Raw genomic sequence first — 19,628 nt, forward strand, 5'->3', positions numbered from 1 at the left:
CGCGCAGCCGGCATCTCTTCCGTCTTCATCTGTGAGGAAAAGGACCTTTGATGACATCACTACGCTCATCACATGATCATTCACATGATCCATCACCATGATGATGGATCATGTGATGAGCGTAGTGACATCAAAGGTCCTTTTCCTCACAGAAGAAGACAGAAGAGATGCCGGGCTGCTCGAACAAGTGGATTAAGGTGAGTTAAATTATTTTTTATTTGTTTTTAACCCCTCCAGCACTATTTTACTATGCATTCTGTATTCAGAATGCTATTATTTTCCCTTATAACCATGTTATAAGGGGAAATAATAATGATCGGGTCCCCATCCCGATCGTCACCTAGCAACCGTGCGTGAAAAATCGCACCGCATCCGCACTTGCTTGCGCACTTGCTTGCGCACTTGGGATCGAAGTCTATAGATCCATTCTGTATCCATCACGTGACAGAGATACTCTTTTAGTTCCCAAGGAATCGACCCCAGTCCGGGACACTATTCGGATCATCTCCACCTTTGATGTGGAGAATAGACGTATTCAGAACATAATCCGAAAATACTGGCCCATACTACATATGGACCCTGACGTGGCAGATGGCCTTACACCTAATCCAAGTATTACGTTTAAGCGCGGTAGCTCTCTGAAGGATAGACTGGTCCATAGTCACTTCACACGCCCTACACCACCAGGCAGTTGGCTGGAACGTAGACCTTTAGGAACGTTTAAATGTGGTTCCTGTGTAGCCTGTCCATTTGTTAATAGAACTAAAAGTATTGTATGTTCTGTTACGAAACAGGTATTCATTAGAGATTTTACCAACTGTCGGAGTAAAGGAGTAGTACACTGCTCAAAAAAATAAAGGGAACACTTAAACAACACAATGTAACTCCAAGTCAATCACACTTCTGTGAAATCAAACTGTCCACTTAGGAAGCAACACTGAGTGACAATCAATTTCACATGCTGTTGTGCAAATGGGATAGACAACAGGTGGAAATTATAGGCAATTAGCAAGACACCCCCAATAAAGGAGTGGTTCTGCAGGTGGTGACCACAGTCCACTTCTCAGTTCCTATGCTTCCTGGCTGATGTTTTGGTCACTTTTGAATGCTGGCGGTGCTTTCACTCTAGTGGTAGCATGAGACAGAGTCTACAACCCACACAAGTGGCTCAGGTAGTGCAGCTTATCCAGGATGGCACATCAATGCGAGCTGTGGCAAGAAGGTTTGCGGTGTCTGTCAGCGTAGTGTCCAGAGCATGGAGGCGCTACCAGGAGACAGGCCAGTACATCAGGAGACATGGAGGAGGCCGTAGGAGGGTAACAACCCAGCAGCAGGACTGCTACCTCCGCCTTTGTGCAAGGAGGAACAGGAGGAGCACTGCCAGAGCCCTGCAAAATGACCTCCAGCAGGCCACAAATGTGCATGTGTCTGCTCAAACGGTTAGAAACAGACTCCATGAGGGCCTGACGTCCACAGGTGGGGGTTGTGCTTACAGCCCAACACCGTGCAGGACGTTTGCCATTTGCCAGAGAACACCAAGATTGGCAAATTCGCCACTGGTGCCCTGTGCTCTTCACAGATGAAAGCAGGTTCACACTGAGCACATGTGACAGACGTGACAGAGTCTTGAGACGCCGTGGAGAACGTTCTGCTGCCTGCAACATCCTCCAGCATGACCGGTTTGGCATTGGGTCAGTAATGGTGTGAGGTGGCATTTCTTTGGAGGGGCGCACAGCCCTCCATGTGCTCGCCAGAGGTAGCCTGACTGCCATTAGGTACCGAGATGAGATCCTCAGACCCCTTGTGAGACCATATGCTGGTGCGGTTGGCCCTGGGTTCCTCCTAATGCAAGACAATGCTAGACCTCATGTGGCTGGAGTGTGTCAGCAGTTCCTGCAAGACGAAGGTATTGATGCTATGGACTGGCCCGCCCGTTCCCCAGACCTGAATCCAATTGACCACATCTGGGACATCATGTCTCGCTCTATCCACCAATGTCACGTTGCACCACAGACTGTCCAGGAGTTGGCAGATGCTTTAGTCTAGGTCTGGGAGGAGATCCCTCAGGAGACCGTCCGCCACCTCATCAGGAGCATGCACAGGCATTGTAGGGAGGTCATACAGGCATGTGGAGTCCACACACACTACTGAGCCTCATTTTGACTTGTTTTAAGAACATTACATCAAAGTTGGATCCGCTTGTAGTGTGTTTTTCCACTTTAATTTTGAGTGTGACTCCAAATCCAGACCTCCATGGGTTGAAAAATTTGATTTCCATTTTTTAATTTTTGTGTGATTTTGTTGTCAGCACATTCAACTATGTAAAGAACAAAGTATCTCAGAAGAATATTTAATTAATTCAGATCTAGGATGTGTTATTTTTGTATTCCCTTTATTTTTTTGAGCAGTGTATATGTGTGCCAATGTCCTTGTCCTCGCGACTATGTGGGGAAAACCTACAGAGCTTCGACGAAGAGTCTTGGAACGTGTCAATGACATTAAAAAACAAAAAGAACAGCCCCGTGGCAGACCATGTCTGGGAATGTCATGGAGGCAATCAAATTCCTAAATTTTGCCATGCTTGAAGTGGTACGACCCTCACCCAGGAAGGGTGACTGGGATCGAAGGATCCTTCAAAAAGAAACAGAATGGATCTATAGACTTCGATCCCAGTCACCTGGGGGACTCAATGAGAGGTTAACTTTCTCTTGCGTTATTTAGCCCTGCTGTCTCTGTCATTACTTCAGAGTAGCCTCTCCTCCGGTACTATTTGTTTCTAAAATATATCTTTGTTGGTTTTAACTTCCCAACTTATTGTTGTTATCGTAAATCTCATTAATCTATATCTATTAACCCTTTTATTTGGCTTAGCATTTTCTTTGCAATGGCACATTATGGATATTATGCCACATGATGGACTATCTGCATTTATCAGGATATTACCCTCACAAAACCGTATTTTGGCTGTACACACTCCTTATGTGTGGTTACCTGCCTTTTGAGTAGATTTGTTGGCTTTGCGCATGAACGATTCCATGATACGAACATCTACGTTCCACAGTGGAACGCACTGCCATCCTACCTGTGGCCCTGACATGCGCAATATCTCTACCGCATTGGATACACATAGTGCGCATGCGCAGTCTGTCTCGCGTTTTATCCACGGCCCTGACATGCGCTCTTTTTTCATCGTACTGAATACACAGTAAGCATGCGCAGTCTGTCCTGTCAATCTGTAGTGGGTGGAGTGACGCTCGGGCATCGTCACCAGTATGTCCAAATCATCTCCTGAACGAGGCTTGGCGTGCATATTGTTGTGGGCGGTAGTAAGCTGCATGTATACCTCCAATGGGAGTTAATACCGGTCATACTGATAGATCCATCCACCAATGGGGGAACACCTTGAGCTACCATCTGCTCCAGTTTGCAGCGGACATCATTCACAGTACTGGTCTTGTGAGTATATCTTTACTGACTACGGCACCCCGGTATGTAAATTGCTTTAAGTTCTCTTGTATTAATGCCCATGCATCGTGATGGGATACTCGTACAACTTCCTTTTACCCTGTATTGGTGATATAAGTTGTATTACGTCTTGAGACCTGGATTATCTTTGATTCTGGCTTTTATATGCACATACTTGGCTGTATTTGGTTCCGCTTGCAATTGTTCTGTACGGTGCATACTGTCACACGCACGCTAATAGCTACTGTTTATAGTATATTGGTCCCCTGAGGAACCCCCGTAATTATCCTCCAAAAAAGGGGGGGGGGGGGGGAACGCGTCGGGCTATACCTTAGCTAGTTTTTTCTAAGTTAGGTTGAGGACAGTTTAAGGACAGAATAGTCCTAGGTACGAGAACAGGGAACACCTACCATCAGGGTGTGTCCCTGGGTTGAGAAGTGTAAGGGCGCAGTGAAGGGATAGTTTTAATTTTCCCGCATCCCGACTGTTTGCTGCCTTTGGCACCTCACTTTTTCAGCCTTTATGTAGTTGATAGCTCGTTGTATTTGTCAAAAGGATCTTTATTGGATCCATGGGTGGTGTTATTATTTTTACAAATACATAAATAAAAGTTATGTTTTAAGATATTTGCTAGTGTGAATTAGCCTTAGCCAGTTCTACTTTACACCAGTTTGATAAGTGACATATACAAGAAAAAAAGGTCTGCACTCTCAAACACTTTATTCACTCCTGTGGTCGCAATGTTTTCAGCTTATTCACAGAGCCTTTTTTCAACCTAAGCTAAAACGTTGCAACTAGTGTTGAGCGAGCTTGTGTTTCAAGTTCGGCGTACAAGGTTCAGGTTATCTACGAATTCCGTTATGGATTACGCTACCACGGACCATAAGGGTCCATTCACACATCTGCAACTGTTTTGCGGTCCGCAAATTACGTATCTGCAAAACACGGACACTGCACATGGCTGGCACTATGATAGAAATGCCCATTCTTGTCCGTGGCTGTGGACAAGAATACTACATGCTCTATTTTTTTTGGCGGGGCCACGGAACGGAGGTGCGGATGCGGACAGCACATGGTGGTGCTGTCCGCATCTTTTGCGGCCCCATTGAAAATGAATGGGTCCGCACCCCTTCCGAAAAATTGCGGAACGGATGCAGACGTGTAAATGGACCCTTCGTCATGGTCCGTGGTAGCAGGATCCATAACGGAATTCTTACATAACTCGAACCTTGTACGCCAAACTTGAAACACAAGTTCACTCATCCCTAGTTGCGACCACAGGGGTGAATAAAGTGTTTTTCTTTTCACTCATTTTTTGAGAGAGTGCTGCCATTTTTTTTTTATTCTTATGTTGTCTAGGATTTGTTGCCGGATCCATTGGCCTGCACCTCCATATTGATATTTGGCCTGATGTGCTGCCATTGTTATATATTATATTCCTGCAGTATATAAATCTTTAGCTAGAGGTAGTTGTGCATTATGTGTGTGTATATATGTATATATCTCTCTATCTTACTCTTTTTGTGAGGCAAGGTAACCAAAAAATGTCTGTTCTGTCAGTTTCTGGCAGTTTAATTTTTATAAATGTTCACCTATTTTTATAGAGCAGCTCGTAAAAACACGGCGATACCCAATATGTCTATTTTTTATTTTATTTTGGACTTACACAATAAAAAAAAAAATTGTAAAAGAAAAAAAAAAAAAACAACACTTTTGTGTTTCTATTTTCTGAAAGCCATTATTTTTTATTTTTTGGGCGATTGTCTTAGGTAGGTTCTCATTTTTTGCGGGATGAGATGACGGTTTGATTGGTACTATTTTGGGTTACATATGACTCTTTTGATCACTTTTTATACCATTTTATGGGAAGTGCGGTGGGCAAAATTGCAATTCAATCAAAGTTTATTTTCTTTTTTTATGGTATTCACCATGCGGTAAAAGTACATGGTCAGATGCCTCTACAATACACTGTATAGTGTACTGCAATGTATTGTCATTCACAGTAAGCCTGATCAGGTTCAGCTATACCATGGCAAATCCGGAGGCCTGTGAAGGCACCAGGTTGCCATGGTAACCATCGGGACGCTGTCACAGTGGCCTGATGGGGGAGGGAGCTCCCTCCTTCAGTTTACCCTTCATGCATCGGGCTGCTGCCACAGCAGCCTGATGGTTATCTCCTTCATGCAGCGGTCCCTAAGGAGGGGGGAGGGGGCTTGTTGCATTGCCGGCCATCCTGAAGGAGGGGGGGAAAGCTTGTTGCCGGCCATCCGAATGGGAGGTGACTGCTTGTATGGAGGCGCGGACGACCATCCTACACGGCGGGGGAGGAGGGACGGCATCGGGCCCGATGGTCAGCCCCTTCCATACAGCGGTCCCTAAGGACCATGGCATGGAAGGGTTATGTCTGCAGTTTGAAGCAGACGTCAACTGTACAAATTTTGCAGTAATTCAGATATATATGATGTATAGGCCCACATAATATTATGAGGCTGATATTTCTGCAGGGAAAACATTGCTAGTCTCCTATGCAGAAATAAATGTACACAATTTTACATTTATCCAACACCATACACTAAACATAAGACCACTGCTGCCATACACAGCACCCACCTGACGCTGCCATACACAGCCCCCACCTGACGCTACTATATACATTATATACACATTGCACACACAGCTCTGCTACATGTCCATTACACAGATAGAAGTAATCTGTGCACATTAGACACAAAAAACTGTACAATAGACTGGTTACACTGACATAGCCCTGCTTCATACACACCTTCCATACATAAAGTACCTCTGCATTCTCCACCAGCACAGTCCTACATGGAGCCTGTGTTTCCCTAACTCCTCCCACACACATGGCTGATCACATAACTGTGACATCACCACAGGTCCTGTAACCACAATGTAGTCTGGAGCTGCTCATGGTGAGAGAAATGTCCGTGAACCAATTGGAGAAATGATTTTCTCCACACAAAAAAAAAAAAAAAAAAAAAAAAAAAGCCAATAAAAATACTGTGTGAAGCAAGGCTAAAGGTGCCACCACAGTTTTTGTCATGGGTTTTCTTTTGTGGCACAGTGTTTGAGCACACATTTTTTAGCTTTTTTTGCATGCCTTGCGGTTTTATATAGGAAAGCATGTGCCCCTTTGTAATGTCTTTTGTAGAGCAGTATGCAAAAAATGCATTGTTAAAAAAAAAATAAAAAAAAATTGCATGCTTGTGCTGCATTTAATACTTCCCATAGACTTCCATGTAATATCTGCAGATGACTTTCTTTTCATAAAAAATGCAAAAAAAATGCCTGTGGGACATGAGCCTATAGGTGATGGATATTCCAAACATTCTGCGAGATCAGATTTTTAGTGCCCATCTCTTACCTGGCTTTGATTGGTCACACTTTCCAGGACAACACGTGCTGGGGTAAATGGAGGAATCTTCAGCCTGACCACGGACGATACGGAGAGGTTAGTTATAGGAACACATTGTAACAGGGAAGAGTCATAAAATGTAAAGCTTCTATTATACCGACCGATGCAGGATCTCTGATCGCAAGTAGTTGCCAATCCCATTGAAGTATTTCTGGTTCAGCATGAGCTCACAGATCGGTTTGTCAAATAGCTTCGCAGACAAGTGTTTTAATACGTTCTCCCTGTATGGAAAAAATAAATATCAGACAACACACAGAATTAGAATACTAGGTGATTTAAAGGGAATCTGTCAGCAGTTCTGACCTTGCTAAACTGCTGACAGCTCTAGGTAGGGTCTGGGGAGAACTGTATGATACCTTTTGTGCAGTCTTTACTATCAGGAGTAGTGTGAACATGAACTTTTATTCTGCCAAATTCTGCTCATGCAGGTGCACTTTAGGTGGAGCTTCACTGTTAAGTTTCCTCTGCATTGAGCTGCTTTACAGCCCCTGCCCTCTGCATGACAGCTGTAGTGCTCTGATGGTTGGATGCTACAGCTGTCACTCAGAGCAGAGGGGAGGAGCTATGAAGCAGCTCAATGCAGAGAGCACTTAAAGGGGCTGTCCACTTTCTGGTCACTGTTGACCAATGTGTTTGTGAGAGGATTATGTGACACTTACTAATATAGTCTTCATTGAAATTCCGCACCATTTTCTATATTTTATCAGATATGTCCCCTTGTTTACAAAGTCTTTTGTGCTGTCCACACAGAGGTCCTGTCCATAAAATGGCTGCCGACGGAGGGTCATGTGAGCAGGTTAATCACCTCCATGTGACATCTCTTCTATTCAAACACACTGAATCTGCTCTAAACTCTGAAAAGAACAAGTGCAAATGACAGGTGCAGTGTATTTGAACGGAGGAGTGATTTGCCTGGTCACATGAAGTGATTTGCCTGGTCACATGACACTCCATAAGCGGCCATCTTATGGACAGGAACTCTGTGTGGACAGCACAAAAGACTTTGTATACCTTAGAAAATATAGCAAATGGTGCAGAGTTTCAACAGAGACTATATTAGTAATAATCATCTCATAAACACATTGGTCAACAGTAACCAAAAAGTGGACAACCCCTTTAATAGTGAAGCTCCACTTCTGCTACACTTGCAGTAGCAAAACCTGCCAGAATAAAAGCTCATACTCCTGTAGGGACAGGTTGCAAGGGACTTGTGGGGCCACGTATATCAGTTGAGGATCTCCATCAGTGACAGTTGGACAGACAGGTCCCAGCCATTACCAGAAGACACCAGCTCTGAAAGGTACACAGTCCAGCGGCTGCTATCTTAGCTTTGCCCTCTAGTGTTGCCCAGTGTAAGGGCCCTTGCACAGGACCGCATGTCCTCCAAGACATACGGTCCATGAGCAGGCCATATGTCCCAGAGCGGCATTGATCGTGCGCACAGCATAGCATCATAGATTACAATGATGCTGTGGACGTCGGGCCACCTGCGGGGCTATTGTCCTGCACTCATATGATCTTATGAGTGCGGGACAATAGTCCCGCAAGCGGCCCGACGTGCACAATATCATTGTAATCTATGATGCTGTGCGCTCCCGTGCGCACGATCTATGCCGCTCTGGGACATATGGCCTGCTCATGGACCGTATGTCTTGGAGGGCATATGGTCGCGTGCAAGGGCCCCAAGTCTGTAGTCAAAGGCCACAGTAGACTTGTACCACTCTGCTGTCAGTTACTGGATAAAGTATCCAGAGGAACTGTCCATAAGAGTATTCAAAAGTACTGAAGGGCAGAGAAGAAGTAGCACAGCAGGATCTCTGGAGGTCTACCGGCACGAATCTGAATTACAGACTATAGTGAGAGAGAAAGCTGAACCTAAGTTACCCTACTTAGAAACCTTTCCTATTGGTGTTTTTAGAGAACCTGGATATTAAGCGTGCTTCCAGGTTAAGAACAGCATCCCCGTGTGTCGCGATCGGGGATGCCGTTCAATATTTCAGTGTATTAGACCTGCAGTTCCTATGTTGGGCAGCAGGTGACAGGCCAACATAGGATATCAGCAATTATAGAATTATTATACTCCTTATGGTAGTATAGTAATATTCTCTAAAAAACAAAGTAGTGGACATTGTAGCCTCCTAGAGGGGCTACAATAAAAAATAAAATAAAAAAAAATTATAACTGTCACAAAGATCACGAATATTCACCTGAACTTGTCATACTCAGTTATCACACAAGGACCGCGCTCCAGCTGCCATGTGCCGTTATACTCCCAGCTTCCAAAGCGTCGTGGATCAACAAAGGATAGAACTTGCCGGGGAGCATCCAGGGTGTAGAAGCGCAGGTGAGCGTGCTTGGGGAGTTCTTCCTCTGCGGTGAGCTTGAAACTTCCAGACATGCCAAATCTGAAGACAATGCAGGCCACGTCAGCTCCATCTGCCACAGGCGTGAGGATCAGCTTCACCTCTTTTCCCCGAGACACAGCATGGATGGTGTACTCCGGACAGCTGAACGGCACTTCCGAATTTTTGCTGACTGCTGACTTCTCCACCTTACCTCCGAAACGCAATCCATCACATACTTTATTAACATAGAGACCGGCAAAGTGAAGCTCTGGACCTTCTGGCATGTCTGAAATGTACAGGAAGCAGGTTATAACATCTGGAATGCAGTATTGGGTCACCTCGGCTCATACACCGAGACTGCTTTAGTCATTACCTCTGAAAGTGCTAGCAACCTAGAAACCAATGTACAGCATACCTTTGTGGAGGCTCCAATGAAACCTCACTGTAACAACCCACCTGCAGTGTGGTGTCCACTGGGCGCTCCTTCTCCAGTGAAGAGTCCTGAAGCTTTGGCAGTGCACCCACTCAGACCCTTTCCTTCGCGTCATGTGATGTGCTACCCAGGTTGCCAATCAGAGCGTTTCTTTTTTATGGACAACTGATCCCAATTTTCCCAAAAGTGCTGTAGCCATCTCCTCATATGACATGATGAGAGAACCTGCCCAGATGTGGGTGGTACATTACTGACTGGACGGCCTCCGATGGAAGAGCACGTGGCCAGCAGCATCCTCAACAGCAGGGATACCCAACCCGTGGCCCTCCAGCTGTTGCAAAACTACAACCCCCAGCATGCTCAGACATCTTACAGCTATCAGCCTACAGCAAGGCATGGTGGGAGTTGTAGTTTTACAACAGCTGGAGGACCGCAGGTTGAGCATCCCTGCTCTACAGTATAGAAATATGCACAGCACTACACGTGTATGTGCAGGGTTATTCAATGGACAGGTCTGGTCACGTGTCCCTCCGTCAGCAGCCATGTTTCAGAACAGGCAGGGAAGAGACTGGACTGAGACAAGGGACAGGACTTCATGGAGGAGGACAATCGGACAGATCACCTATAATATCACAAGAAGCTTATACCACTGTCTACAGCAATTTTGGAAAAATTGTGATAAACTGGCCACCCCCTTAAAAGGAACGCCCAGCTGACACTTGGCATCACGGGACAATAGTGATCATTGATGGCCACCATATACATTAGAATTTGTCGGGAGCTCCTGACTCTACCCAGACAGATGATTTCGGGGAAGAAAAGGAGATGTTCTCCCGAGAGGCAAGACACCTCCAGAAGTTTCTGGCAGAGGCCTTCTCCGGCCTCCCCATAGCATGCATAGACCTGTATGAGGAAGCCAGGAAAGACAGCTGGCGGATGAACTGGTGGCTTTAGGGTTGGCCATCAATAGCAGAATGGATGTTATGTAGGTGGAAACGCCACCAAAAATGCACAAAAACTGCTAGGAACTTTAGACCCCCCCATTGATTTCAACGGGGAACGCAGCTAAAATCTGATTCAGAGAAGTAACATGGCACTTCTGATGCAGAAAAAAAAACCACCACCATGTGCACAGGGAAGCGTTATTTGGGAATCTGTTGAGGCGCTTGGATTGCAGCTCATTTCCACGGCGGGTTTTCGCAGTGTGAGCATACCCTGAGGGTCTTACTCTCAGAACCTCCACTCAACAGCTGTAGCCTGTTCACACTGGTCCGGCACCGGACATAAGCCCAGGCTGTCCAGACCCCAATACTGCCCACTGTTGGCCTGCAGCAGGGGATGCCAGGGTCACCCATGGGTGGCAGCCAAGCCCACCTGTATCTCACACTATATGCCATATACAGGAGTTGTGGATTTTGTTGCAGAGAAAAAAATAGAAAAGGCATCTGGCAGCAGACATTCAGTAGCACAGACATGTCCCTGCATGGACCGTGCATATTGGTGGCAGTCACGCCCCCTAGCGCAGGTTATGTAAGCAGCACGATGCGGTACCGCCGCTCAGTGCCAAGCGGCTATATACGCCCTGCACCCAGCATGGCACACTCTCATCATACCTGGTAGTTACCCGGCCGGGTACCTCACCAACCTGAGCGGTTATCAGTTCACTGCGCTCCCTGATATCTTCAGACATCCACAACACTTCACCCGGAAACACCCTACTCGCCGCTCATTGGTTAATTAAGTTGAGGAGGCGTGGCCATAAGTCGCTGTGCATGTTGGAACTTGAAGTTTATAGCTGGTGTGCTGCACGTGGTTGTGTGAGATGAGGAGAGTGCTGTGTGTACGAGATGTTGGGATTTCTCGCACATTCCATTGTCATTCAGTGACACTTCTATTGCCTCTGGAACACATATGAGAAGGGCGGTGATCCCGTTCTTCACATAGCAGTTCCTCGTTAGTATAGTGGTAAGTATCCCCGCCTGTCACGCGGGAGACCGGGGTTCGATTCCCCGACGGGGAGGCTACTTATTTTCTTCCCCAAAAAAAAAAGTCGGATTTAGTCAAGAAATAATAATCACACTTTTGTGATATAATATCCATAATAAGAAGTTATAACTGTTATATCTTTTGAGTGTCACGTGTTATAAGTGCAGCGGAAACCATTTTATTATAAGGAGTGTTATGGCATACTGGGTGAAGTCAGCATAATTTCCATAAGAAAACAACCCTTGTACATGGCCGGTTAGCTCAGTTGGTTAGAGCGTGGTGCTAATAACGCCAAGGTCGCGGGTTCGATCCCCGTACGGGCCATAGATGTTTTTTGTCAAACTTAATTCCAGCATCCAAAAGCAAAGCTGAGTTGTTTTTTTTAATCCTTTAGGACCAGGCTAATTATTTTTTTGGGGTTTTCTCCTCACCACCTTTCAAAAGCTATCATTTTTTACTTTTCGGTCCACAAAGCCTTATGAAGGTTTTTTGTTTGCGGAACAAGTTGTGCTTTATAATTTACCATAGCTTGTAGTGAAAAAATGATTTGTGTGTTAAAATTGAGAAAAAAAAACAAACTACAATTCCACAATGGTTTTTTTGGGCTTTGTGTTTACGTTGACTGTGGGATAAAAATGACGCAACGACCTTATTCTGTGCGCAGGTACGATTACGACTATACCAAATTTATATACTTTCTGTTATGGTATACTACTTTTAATTTTTAATACTACCTTAAAATTTTTTTCTTTGCCTCAACATGTCCTGACAGCGATAACTTTTTTATTCTTTTGTCTACAGAGCCCTTATTTTTGCACACGGCAAGCTGTAGTTTTTATTGGTATCACTTTGGGGAACATACACCTTTTTGATCAATTAAAAAAAAATAGAAGAAAGTTTTAAAAAGTTAAACAGTTAAAAAATAAACATCATAGGCATCAACACATCTGAAAATGCCCATACTATTACAAATATTTATCCCATAGAGTGAATGGCATAACAGAAAATGTCTGATTTGCTATTTTCTACCCAAAAATTGAGTAAAAGGTGATCAAAAAGTCATACACACTCCATAATGGTATAAAAACAAAATACAGATCATGCTGCAAAAAAATTTAGCCCTCACACAGCTCCGTAAACCAGTATGTGTGATATGGAGGTGGAAGGAGAGCTGTATGACTGTGCTTCTCCTCACATGTATCATCACTATGAGGTAAACCAGTATGTGTGATATGGAGGTGGAAGGAGAGCTGGATGACTGTGCTTCTCCTCACATGTATCATCACTATGAGGTAAACCAGTATGTGTGATATGGAGGTGGAAGGAGAGCTGGATGACTGTGCTTCTCCTCACATTTATCATCACTATGAGGTAAAACAGTATGTGTGATATGAAGGTGGAAGGAGAGCTGTATGACTGTGCTTCTCCTCACATGTACCATCACTATGAGGTAAACAAGTATGTGTGATATGGAGGTGGAAGGAGAGCTGTATGACTGTGCTTCTCCTCACATGTATCATCACTATGAGGTAAAACAGTATGTGTGATATGGAGGTGGAAGGAGAGCTGTATGACTGTGCTTCTCCTCACATATATCATCACTATGAGGTAAAACAGTATGTGTGATATGGAGGTGGAAGGAGAGCTGGATGACTGTGCTTCTCCTCACATTTATCATCACTATGAGGTAAAACAGTATGTGTGATATGGAGGTGGAAGGAGAGCTGGATGACTGTGCTTCTCCTCACATGTATCATCACTATGAGGTAAACAAGTATGTGTGATATGGAGGTGGAAGGAGAGCTGTATGACTGTGCTTCTCCTCACATGTATCATCACTATGAGGTAAACCAGTATGTGTGATATGGAGGTGGAAGGAGAGCTGTATGACTGTGCTTCTCCTCACATGTATCATCACTATGAGGTAAACAAGTATATGTGATATGGAGGTGGAAGGAGAGCTGTATGACTGTGCTTCTCCTCACATGTATCATCACTATGAGGTAAACCAGTATGTGTGATATGGAGGTGGAAGGAGGGCTGTATGACTGTGCTTCTCCTCACATGTATCATCACTATGAGGTAAAACAGTATGTGTGATATGGAGGTGGAAGGAGAGCTGTATGACTGTGCTTCTCCTCACATGTATCATCACTATGAGGTAAAACAGTATGTGTGATATGGAGGTGGTAAGGAGAGCTGTATGACTGTGCTTCTCCTCACATTTATCATCACTATGAGGTAAACCAGTATGTGTGATATGGAGGTGGTAAGGAGAGCTGTATGACTGTGCTTCTCCTCACATGTACCATCACTATGAGGTAAACCAGTATGTGTGATATGGAGGTGGTAAGGAGAGCTGTATGACTGTGCTTCTCCTCACATTTATCATCACTATGAGGTAAACCAGTATGTGTGATATGGAGGTGGAAGGAGAGCTGTATGACTGTGCTTCTCCTCACATGTATCATCACTATGAGGTAAAACAGTATGTGTGATATGGAGGTGGAAGGAGAGCTGTATGACTGTGCTTCTCCTCACATGTATCATCACTATGAGGTAAACCAGTATGTGTGATATGGAGGTGGAAGGAGAGCTGTATGACTCTGCTTCTCCTCACATGTATTATCACTATGAGGTAAAACAGTATGTGTGATATGGAGGTGGAAGGAGAGCTGTATGACTGTGCTTCTCCTCACATGTATCATCACTATGAGGTAAACCAGTATGTGTGATATGGAGGTGGAAGGAGAGCTGTATGACTGTGCTTCTCCTCACATTTATCATCACTATGAGGTAAACCAGTATGTGTGATATGGAGGTGGAAGGAGAGCTGTATGACTGTGCTTCTCCTCACATGTATCATCACTATGAGGTAAAACAGTATGTCTGATATGGAGGTGGAAGGAGAGCTGTATGACTGTGCTTCTCCTCACATGTATCATCACTATGAGGTAAACCAGTATGTGTGATATGGAGGTGGAAGGAGAGCTGTATGACTGTGCTTCTCCTCACATGTATTATCACTATGAGGTAAAACAGTATGTGTGATATGAAGGTGGAAGGAGAGCTGTATGACTGTGCTTCTCCTCACATGTACCATCACTATGAGGTAAACAAGTATGTGTGATATGGAGGTGGAAGGAGAGCTGTATGACTGTGCTTCTCCTCACATTTATCATCACTATGAGGTAAAACAGTATGTGTGATATGAAGGTGGAAGGAGAGCTGTATGACTGTGCTTCTCCTCACATGTACCATCACTATGAGGTAAACAAGTATGTGTGATATGGAGGTGGAAGGAGAGCTGTATGACTGTGCTTCTCCTCACATTTATCATCACTATGAGGTAAAACAGTATGTCTGATATGAAGGTGGAAGGAGAGCTGTATGACTGTGCTTCTCCTCACATGTATCATCACTATGAGGTAAACCAGTATATGTGATATGGAGGTGGAAGGAGAGCTGTATGACTGTGCTTCTCCTCACATTTATCATCACTATGAGGTAAACCAGTATGTGTGATATGGAGGTGGAAGGAGGGCTGGATGACTGTGCTTCTCCTCACATGTATCATCACTATGAGGTAAAACAGTATGTGTGATATGAAGGTGGAAGGAGAGCTGTATGACTGTGCTTCTCCTCACATGTATCATCACTATGAGGTAAAACAGTATGTGTGATATGGAGGTGGAAGGAGAGCTGTATGACTCTGCTTCTCCTCACATGTATCATCACTATGAGGTAAACCAGTATGTGTGATATGGAGGTGGAAGGAGAGCTGTATGACTGTGCTTCTCCTCACATTTATCATCACTATGAGGTAAACCAGTATGTGTGATATGGAGGTGGAAGGAGAGCTGTATGACTGTGCTTCTCCTCACATGTATCATCACTATGAGGTAAACCAGTATGTGTGATATGGAGGTGGAAGGAGAGCTGTATGACTCTGCTTCTCCTCACATGTACCATCACTATGAGGTAAACCAGTATGTGTGATATGGAGGTGGAAGGAGAGCTGTATGACTGTGCTTCTCCTCACATGTACCATCACTATGAGGTAAACAAGTATGTGTGATATGGAGGTGGAAGGAGAGCTGTATGACTGTGCTTCTCCTCACATTTATCATCACTATGAGGTAAAACAGTATGTGTGATATGGAGATGGAAGGAGGGCTGGATGACTGTGCTTCTCCTCACATGTATCATCACTATGAGGTAAACCAGTATGTGTGATATGGAGGTGGAAGGAGAGCTGTATGACTGTGCTTCTCCTCACATGTATCATCACTATGAGGTAAAACAGTATGTGTGATATGGTGGTGGAAGGAGAGCTGTATGACTGTGCTTCTCCTCACATTTATCATCACTATGAGGTAAAACAGTATGTGTGATATGGAGGTGGTAAGGAGAGCTGTATGACTGTGCTTCTCCTCACATGTATCATCACTATGAGGTAAACCAGTATGTGTGATATGGAGGTGGAAGGAGAGCTGTATGACTGTGCTTCTCCTCACATGTATCATCACTATGAGGTAAAACAGTATGTGTGATATGGAGGTGGAAGGAGAGCTGTATGACTGTGCTTCTCCTCACATGTATCATCACTATGAGGTAAACAAGTATGTGTGATATGGAGGTGGAAGGAGAGCTGTATGACTGTGCTTCTCCTCACATGTATCATCACTATGAGGTAAACCAGTATGTGTGATATGGAGGTGGAAGGAGAGCTGTATGACTGTGCTTCTCCTCACATTTATCATCACTATGAGGTAAAACAGTATGTGTGATATGGTGGTGGAAGGAGAGCTGTATGACTGTGCTTCTCCTCACATTTATCATCACTATGAGGTAAACCAGTATGTGTGATATGGAGGTGGAAGGAGAGCTGTATGACTGTGCTTCTCCTCACATTTATCATCACTATGAGGTAAACCAGTATGTGTGATATGGAGGTGGAAGGAGAGCTGTATGACTGTGCTTCTCCTCACATGTATCATCACTATGAGGTAAACCAGTATGTGTGATATGGAGGTGGAAGGAGAGCTGTATGACTGTGCTTCTCACATATATCATCACTATGAGGTAAAACAGTATGTTGGACTAGACATTAAGCTGGTTACAATAACGGCCACTAGAACAGTAGTGCATACACATTAGTAGGAACAGTCTATATTAAATGGCAAGGGGACGGCTGGCACTGACTGGTGGCTGAGACTGCTGACACTGTGACTGGTGGCTGTGGCACTGACTGATGGCTGAGAAGGCTGGCAGCAACTGGTGGCTGAGACTGCTGGCGCTGTGACTGGTGGCTGTGCCACTGACTGATGGCTGAGACTGCTGGCACTGTGACTGGTGGCTGTGGCACTGACTTATGGCTGAGAAGGCTGGCAGCAACTGGTGGCTGAGACTGCTGTCTGTGGCTGAGAGTGCTGGGACTGTGCGGCTCTGTGATGCACAGACAGTAATGGTGGCGCTCCGACGTGGAGAGCACACCATCACATGCGAGTGGCGGTGATGATTGGTCGGCTCGCTGCGCATGAGCAGTTAAATTGTCAGCACAAACACACAGACACGCAGCCCTGAGCACGCACACAGGGCTTTATTATAAGAGATAGCTTGTACCATTGATTCCCTCAAACACAATCTATAATAATAAAAGACCTGTGTGCGTGCTCCGATAATTAAACTGCGCATGTGAGGCGCACCGACCAATCAGCACACGGCGCTCTGCCTGCACTGCCCACACCAGCGCGCCGACCAATCATCACACGGCGAGGTCTCAGTCATCCTTTCCCCTGAAATTAAATGGAACATGGTCAAGATCATATATTCAGAGAAAAATGAATGATATCCTATTTTCATGTCATCTATCCTCCAGAGGGAGCTGTTTCATTGATGTCTGTATATGGAGATTTATCAATGAAACAGCTCCCTCTGGAGGCCAAGATGAAATAGGATATCATTCATTTTTCTCTGAATAATCCCTCTGTCTGCCCGGCGTCACCCTCACCCACTGATACACATTCCCTTTAAGGAACCTCACCATGCTCGAGATGACATCATCCCTTTAATTTCATCCTGCCGCTCCTGGCCTCTGATTGGCTCATCGGCACTCCCTACACACCTCTCCAGCGATTGGTCCAGGTCTATGTAATTGAAACCCCATAACCACGCCTCTATAGGTGTTTGATGCAGCGTCTGGTCTCTATGGAAGCCATAATTGTCTGCATCAGCTGTCTATCAAATCTCAGAGGGTGGTGCCTGGGTGCCAGGGAAGTGCTGGGCTGGTAATAGGGGTGATTTTCTGTGCACCCCGTTGTTTGAGCGATGTGGGAGGAGTGGGGTGTCAGCTGGAAGGGATGATGGAGCTGGAAGACACCGGCTTTCCTTTCCTTGTCGCTGGCTAGCAGAGCTGCTGCAGCGGGGCACCTGCATCTCCGCTCCACAGTCTGCAGCTCTGACCGAGGTAGGGAGCGGAGAGGAAGACAGGAGCCCATGGTGTGTGACAGTCAGCGCCATGCAGCCGCCCCAGCGCTGAGAGCCAGACCATGGAGCCGCCCCCAGCTGCCACTCTTCTCCTCACAGAGCCAGCAGGGAATGGAAGTTGCTGAGCTGTGAGTACCATGGCAGAGGGGCCAGACGGGGTTTGTGAGCGGTGCGGCCGCGTATGGAGCGCTGTGCCCTGATTGGTCGCTGTGTCCTGATTGTCAAAAGATCTGTAATTACCTTATAATAACAGCTTTCATTAATGTCCTCTGTCCCGTTCCACTGCTCCCTTAAAAGACAGTTGCCATGGCTTGTCTGTCTCTGGTTACAAAGACAGGAAGACAGAGGGGCGGTCCTTCACACTGCATGCCTGCATTAGGCTTCAGAGTGAGGAGGCGTGTCTCTCAGTAATCCAATCTGATTGGCTGGCAGGGAGCTGCTCGCTACAGCAAGTGTGTATGGGAAGTGAGGGAAAGCAGTTTTGGCCTCAGAGAACTGGCAGAGGAGCCATCTTGAGAAGGTCCTCATATTGTAAACATTTAAACAGCTGTAACTAATGGAAAAACTCAAGGAAAACAGTAGTATGTGAAGAAACTAGAGATTGCTTTATGCATAATGCTGCTGCAGCAGTAACATGTGCCAAAACTGATTTTTTGATGAAAACATGACAGTTACCCTTTAAGGCTATATACAAATGACCATACAAGTTTCGCAGTCCATAAAACTGCGGATGCACAAAATATACTAATACCACCCTTCTGCATTCCTCATTTTTGTACTTGAAATGGTTATTCTTGTCGGCAAAACAGACAAGAATAAGACATGTTGTATCATTTGCAGAACAGCCACACAGACACAGACTGCACATGGATGAAACCCATGTGCTGGGTGCTTTTTATGTGGACCCATATAAAAGAATGTGTCCGCATCCGAACCGATCAGCTGCTTCTAGCAGGATAATGTGTCACCAGAAAATGACCTTTTATTTAAATCACATGTTTATGTTTAACACAGTTTTAGAGAATTTCTGAATGTCATGTCTGGTGCTGCCAGCCGAACAGGCGTTCTATTGATAGATATCCAATGTGTATGGCCGGTCTTCCTGTTAGGTTACTTTCCCACCTCTGGTAGCATCTTTTCGTTGGGCTGTTCTGACAGACAAGCGGAGGTTTGGCAGGACACAAACCGCAGCGGCAGCAGTTTGTGTCCGGCTGGATCTTCGTTTTTCGGAATGCCGGCAGTGCTAGATCCGGTAAATTCCAGGTGGCTGCTTTCTGCCGGAATTCACACCGGAGTGGAAGGTAACCTTAGGAGACTGCTACTTATCCTTACACCACCGTATCCTTTTTGCGGTCCGCAAATTGCGAATCTGTAAAACACAGATACCGGCCATGTGTTTTCTGCATTTTGCTTTACTCTAAATACCCGAGACAGAGAGCCTTGTTGTCATTGTTTCCACCCCAATCCGGGCACT

General features: G+C 45.3%; 1 protein-coding gene and 2 non-coding genes across 6 annotated transcripts in view; 2 read left to right on the plus strand and 1 right to left on the minus strand.

Annotated features, from left to right (window-relative positions):
- Positions 1–19,628, minus strand: part of LOC120985707 (endonuclease 8-like 1) — a 91,336-nt gene that overhangs the window by 11,768 nt on the left and 59,940 nt on the right. For 2 of the 4 annotated variants that reach the window (XM_040413806.1, XM_040413808.1), the window contains exons 2-4: positions 9,109–9,532; positions 7,003–7,122; positions 6,851–6,914 (exon numbers count right to left, since the gene is read on the minus strand). In XM_040413806.1, the coding sequence (XP_040269740.1) occupies positions 6,851–6,914; positions 7,003–7,122; positions 9,109–9,530 (606 nt within the window). In that variant the 5' untranslated portion in view covers positions 9,531–9,532. Of the gene's footprint in view, positions 1–6,850; positions 6,915–7,002; positions 7,123–9,108; positions 9,533–11,292; positions 11,375–19,628 lie in introns of those variants that run through there. The other 2 variants (XM_040413805.1, XM_040413807.1) reach the window with 2 other exon arrangements.
- On the plus strand, positions 11,628–11,699 carry TRNAD-GUC. The gene has a single exon. It is a non-coding gene; the product is annotated as a tRNA-Asp (tRNA).
- TRNAI-AAU lies at positions 11,916–11,989 on the plus strand. Its single transcript has one exon. It is a non-coding gene; the product is annotated as a tRNA-Ile (tRNA).

The sequence above is a fragment of the Bufo bufo genome, chromosome 1 (assembly GCF_905171765.1).
Source record: "Bufo bufo chromosome 1, aBufBuf1.1, whole genome shotgun sequence".
NCBI lineage: Eukaryota > Metazoa > Chordata > Amphibia > Anura > Bufonidae > Bufo > Bufo bufo.